Genomic DNA, 11,795 nt, shown 5'->3' with positions numbered 1-11,795 from the left:
TGTTGCTCTAAATTATAAAAATTAGAAAAATTTGTATTGGTTTGGCCATTCAGAAAACGTCTTATCTTCTAACATTACAAGCGATTAGGTTGGGCAAACTGTTTCTTAAAAATTTTACAGGCAAGTGGGTGGCAATATGTATAGTTTGTACACAAAGGAAATTATTTTATGACCTGAAAACGTGAATTTGTCGGCTACCGATTGACTTGGTACTCATAACAAACTAATAAAATATTTATTTCCTGACAACCCTAATATAAAACAGCCACAGCACTACAGGCCGTCGAGGCCCTTGGAGAGAAACCATAATAAAAGACATAATTTAAATTTTTAGGAGATTGTAGGTAAAAATCTATACGTCGACCTGAAAAATATTCTAATAAGCGGTATTATTTCATTAATATGTATTCCAATAAACGGATAAATTTATTAAGGCGTAAATGGAAACGTGACCTCGAATTTATATTCCATAAACTGGGATAGTCTTATAACCGGTACTCTAATAAGCGGTTTCTGCTGTATATCTTGTCTTCTGTATGTACTATAAGTACTTTATTTGCAATATTTAGTAGCTCTATTCCCCTGTAATTATGGCATAAGCTTTTGTCGCATTTTTTGTGAATTGGGTACAGTGTGGCTTCAATCCATTCTTCCCTCCCGTATATGTGTTTATCTTACTACTTTTATTTCAATAACTTTCCCAAATGCTTAATAGTTATGGTTAATTAGTACTGGTTCTCCATATGTGAACATTTCAGCTCTAACTTCATTCTTTCTTGGGCTCTTATTTTTCTTCAGTTTCTTTATTATTTCTTTTTCGTTGCGACATCTTTCCTCTGTTCAGTCGTGACCGGCATTTTCCTTCAGTTTTTCTTCTTCTTCATATTCTGTTATGGGTATTTCATTTAAAAATATTTTTCCGTTGGTCACTATTTCCTTGTTATTTGCGTACAGGTTTTCTTTTGTATCAACCCTTTTTCTTATTTTTTACCCATTGGTATAAGTTTCTCAGAAAAGAGATGAGTATATTAACAACTTCGGCAGTTTTTAATAATTTACTACCCTTCAGTAAACTCCTATGTCCGAACCATACATAGATAATTATTGGCTTTAAATAAACAAATAAATAAAAAACTAAATCAAATAAAAAAATATTTAAAAGACTAAGTGGCCTCGAATTTATAAAATATTTATTTATAATAAAATGATTTACAAAATTTAGCTATTAATACATTTATAATTACAACTTTTAATGCCCACAAAATATACCTTCACCGAAAATTAGTAATCATTGATTGAATTGCCATTCATATAGGTAGTTTATAATTTAGTTTACTTAGCTATACAGTATGCGACAAAATAAACAGTACTGAAATGGATATTGAAATGTTTATGATTATTTATACGGTGCTAGTCAAAAGTTCGTACTCACCCTCGTATCTTTTGAACGGTTATACCTATAATAGTGAAATTAGGAGGGAGGAAATAAACGGATGTAAGCTTTTTAACTAGTCATGACAGGTGACGTAATTATGACAGATGACTTTATGTACAGCGCCACTGTAACAGATCATTTTAAACGGGACCTTATGGCAAGTGATACCTCGTTTGGAAGATATTGAAAATACCTATTCAGTGATACTAATTTTGTCTGAGTTTAAGCTAATTTTGATGAATACATGAAATAAATATAAAAGTGTAGTTTCGCATTTAATTAATTAATAAAAATTCAAAATTCCGCATATGATTACTTGACAAAAAGGTTGACGTAGAGAATTGAAAAACGTCAACTTTTTCGACAAAAACACCATAGGCGGACATTTGAATTTTTATTAATTAAATGCGAAACTACAATACATATTATATTTATTTAATTTATTCACCAAAATCAAAATCAACTAAAACCCAAAAAAATTAGTATGACTCAATAAGTATTTTGAATACCTTTCAAACGAGGTATCACTTGCCATAAGATCTCATTTAAAATTATCGGTCACAGTGGCTCTGTAACGTCATATGTCACGATTATGTCACCTGTCATGACTAGTTAAGAAGCTTACGTCCGTTTATTTCCTCCCTCTAAATTTCACTATTATAGGTATAACCGTTCAAAAGATACGAGGGGAGGGGTACGGACTTTTGACTAGCACTGTATATAATTTAGTATACCTGATAATATAGCCTTGCAAACATTATTTACGACAACGTTCTCGATGAGCCAGATGTTTAAAATGCCTTCCGGCACGAAGAAAATCTTGAGTCCGCGATTCCGTAATGTCAGACGGTGGATCGGTATGCTTACGCATCAGGTGCGTTAGGTCTGGTGAGTGGCGGTCTCCCAAAAATGATCGAGCTGTATTCGAAGAGACTCCCAGGCCATGTAGCATGTGCCTCGTCTTGTTGAAACCGTTGTTAATTTTAAGATTGGACAGCTATCGCGACCTTTTCTGTATGCACGTGAGTAGATATAAGTACTCCACGATAAATAATTTTTCTGCAAAACTGAGAAGCATTCTGAAGCCTCTAACATTAACACAACATTCACATACGATATAACGGCCTTCGGAAACCGCTGACGATGTTTCTAAGCATGACACAAAGTTGAGGCATGCGCATTTCAGTACTGTTTATTTTGCAGCATATCGTGTTTATATAATTTATTCATTTATATAATTTAATAACAAAAAACTGAAACCAAGCATGTGCCTTGAGTTGCCCTGTTATAAGATACCCGACTTCTTCATCCTAGAAGTAAAGGCCCCACAAAATCTCGTATTGGTCCTAGATTTCCTCCACAGTCCACAGGTGCGACTTCCCCTTATATCATCACCCATACTGTATATAGTACTACTGTATGAGACTAAAACTTCTACTACAGGGAGAGCAAAATTCTCCTAAAACTCGACAGAAGCCTTAAAATTTTAACATTCTATAAAATTATCAGCCACCGTGTAATATCAATTTAATAATATTTAAAGGGTTTTCACTTCACTTATGTATTTAGTGGCTTTACAGCTTTACATTTACATATGTAGTATAATTACTAGTAGCAGTACTGAAAATACATACATTATTTATTCCGAAAACAATATTTATTCCAGATTTTTTTAATCAAAAATTTTATTTATAATACTGTTTTAATGTTTAATCTCAAGATAACATTTCATATACCTATGCCAAATTTCATAGACTTCTCCCAAAGAAAATTCTCCAAAAAGTCTCTAAAAATAAGACCGTCCATTTCTAGTGACAGTCGATTGAACGAGGTATTAAAACACAGTATATTTTCTTTCGAAATGACAATTCAATCAATAACAAAAACATTCTCAAACATAAATACACGCTCCTCCCATGGGAGCAGTAGCAAAGAGGATTGATTGAAAGCCTTCGGTAACTCCCAACTCCTTATAATAGTTTTCTTTCAGGAACTCCGTGTACTTCTCGACGTTTTCTGGGGACAAGAGGGAAACGGCACACCCGCCCCATCCGGCTCCTGTCAATCTTGTGCCTAAAGTGTACTCTTTGGATATCTCCACTAACCTAATAAAATAAAAGAAAACTTGGTTATTTGGATCCACATATAATACGATAAAGACTTTTGGAGGTTTCGTAAGTTTATAAAAATTATAAAGTTGGATCAGCAACAGGATAAATTTGTTAAATAATTTTCAGTAATAAATTTCAGTAGCTCTGACAACATTCATATTTCATTTAAAGTACATAACACTCTTGGTAAAACCTTAACCAACACCAAAGACCCCATCCACTATGAATCGCAGTGGTGTTTATAAATTGTCATGTTCCGATTATGATGCCACTTATGTTGGCAGAACTTTTAGGTCTCTTACAGTTCGAACTTCTGAACACTCTAAACGTGACAATACTTCTGCTTTTTCCCACCATCTTAAAGTAAACAAACATCATCTTAATGTTCCAGAAGAGGTGTCTTTGATCCAAAACATTCAAGATAAAAATACACTCCGATTAGATTTGTATGAAGATTTGGAGATTGTCAAGGATATACGTACCAGCCCCAATTGTGTTAATCGTCAAACTTCGTTAAATCGTGACTTCACTCCAATTCACCGTCAATTATTTCCTTAGTCTATAATCTATCTTTTTATCTCACATCAATTCATAATTTGTTCTCTCTACTTTCTTTTCTTCTTCACATTCTAGGGGAGTGCAATTAGAAGGAAAACATGCATCGTTTCGGAAAAATTCAAACAAGCTTATATTTTTATAAAACTTTTTTTGTTAGTTTATATACATGTTAAACTAAAAAGTTCTACTCGCGGATTTGGCCGCTAATTGTTTATTAATTGTTTAAACAATAACAATTGTTTTGTATTAATAATTTTAAAAATATCGTTAAATTCATCATTTTACTTTGATCAAATATGTTTCTATTTTGTTTTTGATTATACTGAATCTGAATATGGCATTGCAATTTGACAATTCTTATACGGAAGCTCTTATACAGTATGTCTGCGTAGCTAGGAACCACATGGAAAACTTTTTTATTATCAATTTTACGAAAAAAAGTTATTCTTCATAAAATGCTTTGGATAGTCAAGAATCTAAAACTCAACCATCAGATATCAAATTTTATACGAGTTATGTCAAAAATATGAATTTCGTTAAAGAGTAAAGTACATTTATATTTCAGAATATCAAAAAATGCTATTGTGAAAAGTTGTTTGAAATTAAAAGCTATGTTTTTTAAATATACAATTACATTATTCTAATCGAAAATTTTTTTTTAAATTTTTTCTCAAATTACGGATACTCATCATCATTTTATTACAATTATGATAACTATTTTATTATCACTTTTACGAAAAAAAGTTATTTTCATAAAATGCGCTCCCTGGTCTAAAATCTAAGATCAGATATTAAACTTTTTAATTTTATACGATGTATGTCAAAAATATGAATTTTCCTTAAGAGTTAAGTGCCTTTATTATTAACAATATTTTAATTAGAAGGATGTAATTGAACACTAAAACAAATTTTTTATTTCCAAACAACTTTTCTTAATAACAATTTTCGATATTGTGTTTAACGATACTTTACTCTTGAGTGAAATTCATATTTTTTGACATACCTCGTATAAAATTCATTAAATTTGATATTTGATGATTGCACCTTAGATTATATACGATGCAGAGTATTTTATAAAGAATAATTTTTTTTCGTAAAACTGATAATAAAAAAGTTATCAATAGGTTCCAAGTTACGAAGACATACTGTATAAGAGCTAAAAAAATTTTTTATTCTGAACATTTTTTATGATTGTTGAAGTTTATTATTAAATGTATTTTAGTTTTGATCACTATATATAAACATTCTTTAGCTGGTAATTTTCGGTTTTTGTATTACATTTTTGTTATCTTTCTTAATTTTTATAAAAAGAAATAGTCTATTTCATCTCTAAAGTAAAATAATTCAGTTAATTTTAAAGATTACATCCTAAGCTTTAAAAAAGCACTTATAAAACTGTAATAGATCTGTTAAAACTTGAGTAATACCGTCTAAAAGTGGTGGTAATTCTATAAAACTACGAAGATTTCAAAAATTACATTTTTTAAGACGACTAATCATTTGAATTAAATTTTTGAGATTTTTTTTGAACGAAACATCATTTAGTACCATGCTTGAAAGGTAAGTTGTGCAAAATTGAGGGTTTTATAAGAAAAATTGTATTAGTTACACATTTTTAAATCATTTTTAAACAGAATTCATGTAAGGCTCATTTTCCGCCCCCACCGTACTTATGCCCATACATTTTATTTATTTTTGTTATAACCTGTAACGTTACAAACGTCACATCTTTGATATTTTATTTTTAAATAATTATTTTACCTTATTTCCTTTAATATTTCATTAATAATTATATTTAAAAATTTAGTACTCCTAAAAAAAATTAATTAACTAATTAGAAAAATTAATCCTTAAAAAGGCATGTAATTCGAAAAAATAAATCATTTCTATTTCAACAAATCATCTTGCTCTTGGGGTGAGCTACATATAGTTTTTTTAATAATTTCTTACAGTAATTATATTTCTCCATCTAACAGTTTTTCTAATTTTTTTATCTAACCTTCAAATGTTCAACCATGTGTTTGATTTCTATATTTCTTTTCATCTATTAATATGCACGTTTGTTAATCAGAATTTTAACTATTCTCATCTAAATTCTATGTAATGTACCCTTGCCAATTACTATTTCTGAATACTGTTTGGCAAAGGTATATTTTGGTTTTTCTTCTTGATGATTGATATGTGTCTCTGTTTTATAGTTTTTGGGAATAAAGATCACAGTCCTCCCTCCGGGAGCTTCAAGCCATCCACACCGGTGATGGAACTAGGGCTATACCACAACAATGGACCATGAAATCTAGGCTGCAACACTGAACATCTTTTGCTGCACTGACCTAGGGCCTCAACATCTGCCCAGGTCAAGAGAAGTCCACAGCAGTACCATACGACATCAAGAAGATACCATCAGCTACCAAAAGCCATAAGTATAATCCAGAATTGTTAGTTTTTGGCAAGAATTTGAATACATTTGTTAATGCAATTTACTAAGTCATTTTATTTATTATATCTTTATGAACAATAAACATGATTGGTTAAAATTATTGTTTTGTTTGCTTCCATTCCAATTTTCAGAGTTCATTCTAAGGTTAGGACAAGACGAACACACACCTGAGTGACTGAGCTAAGCTAAGGGTGTAACGATGGCTATCTTGGTTAGTTGAGGTAATATTTTCGAATATTGTTTCAATTAGCTGGGGTAGTCCATCGCTTTTTCGTTTCAAACCATAAGATAGCTTAATTATTCTTCTTTTAGGTTCAATTTGTAAAATTTCATTTGATCGAGTAGTTAAAGAACTACATTAAAATAACTCAACAGTGCACTTCGCCGTACGCTAGTTTACAGTGAGCCAATGTTTGTGAGAAGGGCGACTTTAGTGTTATAAATAAAAAATTATAGAAGTGACAGATTTAATTTTAGAAAATTCTTTATATAATGTTTTTTTTGTAAAATTTTCTGAATTTTTCAATGGTCAAGTCAGTTTTGTTCTAAATTTTATATTTTCGGAGTTATTTAAAAAAACATCAAACTTCGTAGTTCATTTGTTTAATAAAAAATGAAGCACCCACTTCTCGAGTAGTACTTATTAATATGTTGTTTATTAAACATTTCTTAATGAAATTACAAAAAGTTCTATCTTGTTTGATTTTTTCCGAAGTGAAAATCTATATGCACTCTTCTAATTCATATCATTAAACGGTACATTGACGATTGTGATATTTTCGATAGCTCTACAGTTTAGTATAAGTTTTATCTATTTTCCAAGTATTTTCTAAACATTTATATAACAGTAACTTAATTCTAAACAAAACATCTTCCCCAAAAAGACCCTAAACCCTAACCCCTTGTTGGTAGGTAATACTCACTGACCTGTCTAATTGTGGATGACTACACTCATAAAGATCCCTTAGGCTTTCGTGACTCTCTGACATAAGACGACCTAATACTGGCAAAACATCGCCTCCACCGGAGTGCTGCTTGCACGTCTCTATGAACGTTTTCACCCTGAGCGCTTCTGCAAATAAAAAATAAAACAACTTCAAATGGGGATATTAATTATTACAGAGGGTATAAATAACAGGGCTAAACAGGACTGACGTGATGGATGTTCCAAAGTTACTCCTTTCCTTTGTCAATATTCTAAAATATACATACAAATGAAGACAAGATGTTATTGTAGAATATGTTAACCCATTTAACGCCGAAACTTTTATTCTTTTATATTGATGAGATATTTAATTTTTAGGCTTATTAAGGATGACAGAAATAAAGTATGGAAGAAATTTTGCAAAAAATACGATAGGTTTTTCAAAAAAGGGTGTCCTTTTAAAAGGACGGTGGCATAATCAATGATTGCGAATAACAAAATAATTAATAGTACCAAAATTTTAAAACGAAAGTTTTTTATTCTAATTATTTCAACAAATTAACATACAAAAATCTTAAATATCTAGTTTGTATGATATTTATAAAAGCATTGTTTTGGATGTAGTGCTACATTACATTTATTGCAGCAAAAATTACATTTTTTGTGGCAAGCAGCACAACGAGTTTGAGTATACTTATAGACAATAAGGTGGTTCATCCGATCGTATCTTGAGTGACTATGCAAATTGGCTGAAGGTTTGCTAGGCCCTCTTTTTGTTGTCTTTTTAAAATATTCAAGAATGCCTACTGTAATTGTGCGACAATGCTGTAAATGATCCATTTTACCGCCACTAATTCTATGAAGTTGCCAGGCATTTTGTTCTGCTAGATCCACTATGTGGCTTATTATGGGAAAATACCATTTCTTGCCACGGATGGCTTCTCTGTAGTAACTGATATTTTCATCTGCCCGATCGACGCCACCCATGTTTTCATTATACTGTTTTATAATATTAGGTTGATCAACAAGCACCTTCTTTTTTTCTTTTTGAGAATACCGTTGTACTTGCTTTGTTGGGTATATTTGATTATGATTGGATATTACTGAAACAACATTATTGTCATTCCATTTGCAAACTACTATTTCACTTTCTTCTGCCATGCAGTAGTCAAACGAACCCCTTTCTTTCTTTTTCAGTGTGTCTGAACCCTCAATATCACAATCTTTACCTAGGCGATTTTCTCTTATTGTACCTGTTCCTTTACATCCCCTTGATGTAAGTTCTTCCAAAAGGAGCAGCGTGGTAAAATAGTTGTCAAAATATATATCATAGGGTAATTTGGAAGCCTTGACTTCTAGGGCATCAACAAATTGTAAGACAATACTCGGTCCCAAACCAAGAAGTTTATATTTATCTTGAATAGTGGATGAAGATCCCTGATATGGATCAAACCACTCCACATAACCTAGCCTAGTAGTCCCCATCCAAAACTTATATCCCCATCTGATAGGTTTACCACGGATAAACTGCTTGGATCCATGTTTTCCATAATACGGAACCATTGATTCATCCAAGTTGTGGTGTTCTTCTTGTGGTGCTAAATCAAGAAATTTTTGATTCATTACATCAATTAGTGGTAGAACCTTTGAAAATTTGTCCTGTGTATCTAATTTTGCATTGTCGCAGCAATGAACATTCTGCATAATCAATCTGAAACGGTTTCTAGACATTGCATTAGCTACAAGGTCGTGAGTAGAATCAGGAGATTTTTCCCAGTACATATCTCGCCTAGGAACACTCATATATCCACTATATAATAAAATTCCAATAAAGCATTTAATTTCGTTTGTTGTAATATCGCCTTCACGGTTATGTAAATTGGCGTACATATTTGAAAATTCAACAAGCATCTGAATAACTGTATCATCAAAAAATAAGAAAAAAGTATCTACCGGGGAAATGATGTTTTTTGTACCTTCTATTATACTCCAACTTGAAATCTTGCTATCTATATCTCTCTTGGTCCATCGATAGTTTTTGCGGCGTTTGCTCTTCTGTTCTTTCACATTTACTGTAGGAGCTGCTTGTTTTTTAGACTTTGAAGTATTCTTTTTAGAGTGCGGCAAAGGAATGTCGTCTTCATCTTCTTTTATATCGGATTTGGTATGGGTTTTTGGATCATTTATGACTATCTCTGCCTCCCCTCGTAGTTGATTTCCTGGCAAGTTACTTATTTCCACAGCATCTTCATCACCGCTGTCCTCGTCAGTCTCTTCCCCATCTTTGGGTGGAAAAATAATTATGTCATCAGGAAGTTCATTATCTGACAGATTTTCTATCTCGTCCATTAACTCACTTAAAGTCAAAGGTTTTGTCCAGTACCTAAAACAATATTCATACTTAGTATAGCGAAAAACGCCACCGTTCTTTATAAAGAACACCAAACTTTGATAACCAATATACAAAAATAATACTAATTTTTCTATTATATAACTTTTTATATATAATAATAAAGGCATTTTAAATACATACATAAAATATCTTTGAAATTAAGGGATATAAACAATATATTTTACTCACCTTCTATCAGTCATGTTTGGAAACTGTAAACAGTCTTTCAGGTAACCTCAAAAATTATGCAGAAAACACCAGGGCCCGGATTACGTACACTCGATACGCATCGTATCCGCCATGTTTTACTGTAGCGCCTTATCGGAAAACATGGCGGATACGATGCGTATCGAGTGTACGTAATCCAGGGCCCGGATTACGTACACTCGATACGCATCGTATCCGCCATGTTTTCCCATAGCGTCTTACGGGAAAACATGGCGGATACGATGTGTATCGAGTGTACGTAATCCCTATGCAGATTTATACAATAATTGTTAATTTTATTTAATAAAATGGCTTCTTATTACACGAAACAGCACGCCATCTCTTAATAACTAGCAAAATAATTAAGTTACAGGCATCTTTGTAGCGAGGTCTTTTAAAAGGACGGTGGCCTTAAATGGGTTAAAACACTTACCCACACGTAAACTGATACACTTAAGTTGTGCTCACTACGGAGAGCAATGGATTGTATCCTCGCTCCGACCCTTGGTCCCTGGTATTTATATTCGTGAATTCTCGCATTTAAAATAATGTATTTATTTTACATAGCAATCGATAATATAGTTTCGTGTAAAATAAATATGTAAAATAAATACATTATTTTAAATGCAAGAATTCACGAATATAAATACCAGGGAGCGAGGATACAATCCATTGCTCTCCGTAGTGAGCAAACCCTAACAGTACTGGACATATTACAGAATAAAATTTGAAATCTCTTATCTCATTGCTTACTTTGGTGATATAGTAATTATGTTTACAGTGGCGTATCTTTTATATTGTTGTAAAAGGTTGCAAAGTGGACATTTGTGACGACTTTCAAGAGGTTTTTTGTGGTGTTATATTTATTATTTAAATGAGATTAAAATATATTTTAATAAAGTTGTTAGTATATTTTTGTGTTGATTGCATTAGTGTTTCTTTTTATTTCAATCGATTCGTATAACTTTCTTTTTTTTAGTTTTCGAAGTCAAAGTTATACTTCTTCTCATTCTCATGCTTTGTGAGCACCGTGGTGTTGTTCTTATCGTATTTGTGTTGATAAGAACAACACCACTGCGCTGTTGGATATGACCTACAGTCGCTGTTGTGAGATGTAATTCGGCCTTTAAATAGTCTACTAGTTTCGCCAATCTGTAATCCTGTAGATCACATCTGATTTTGATAGCTGAAGCCTTTTGTCTCTTTGTTTGCTATAGAAGTTCTTTTGTGACTCTGATGAAGAGATAATAACTAGGACCGAAATATCACGGAAGACTTTTATGACCTGGAAACCAGTTTTATATAACAGAAACCTGTCGATGAATATTCGAAAGAAGAACTGAAATGTTAAATTTGGTCTATCCTATTGTATGGTTGTGAGACATGGACGTTTGAAAACACAATGCTAAACAAATTAGAAGCATTCGAATTGTGGTGTTATCGATGAATCCTAAAGACACCGTGTGTTTCGCACACTTCCATTGAAGATGTTCTTCAAATGATGAATTCAGAACGTCTGCTCATAAGCATCATAAAGAAGAGAAAAGCAGAATACTTCGGCCATATAATTCGAGGACCTAAATACCATCTGCTTCGCCTTATATGTAATACAAGGAAAAGTGGAGGCAAACAGATGAAAGAAACTTTCATGGCTGCGTAATAATAGACAATGGTGTGGCTGTACAGAAGTAGAATTATTTCGCGCAGCAGCCAATAGAGAGAGGTTT

General features: G+C 32.2%; 1 protein-coding gene across 1 annotated transcript in view; it reads right to left on the bottom strand.

The window, feature by feature from the left end:
• Window positions 1-1,173: 1,173 nt before the first annotated feature.
• Window positions 1,174-11,795, bottom strand: part of LOC114332900 (N-acetylgalactosamine kinase) — a 288,678-nt gene continuing 278,056 nt past the window's right edge. The window contains exons 7-8 of the mRNA XM_050661397.1: window positions 7,472-7,616; window positions 1,174-3,540 (exon numbers count right to left, since the gene is read on the bottom strand). Coding sequence (XP_050517354.1) covers window positions 3,327-3,540; window positions 7,472-7,616 — 359 coding nt within the window. The 3' untranslated portion in view covers window positions 1,174-3,326. The remainder of the gene's footprint in view (window positions 3,541-7,471; window positions 7,617-11,795) is intronic.

This window comes from Diabrotica virgifera, chromosome 9 (assembly GCF_917563875.1).
Source record: "Diabrotica virgifera virgifera chromosome 9, PGI_DIABVI_V3a".
In the NCBI taxonomy this organism is placed as follows: domain Eukaryota; kingdom Metazoa; phylum Arthropoda; class Insecta; order Coleoptera; family Chrysomelidae; genus Diabrotica; species Diabrotica virgifera.
The sequence above is the reverse complement of the archived record's forward strand: the minus strand, read 5'-3'. Positions and strand labels throughout refer to the sequence as shown.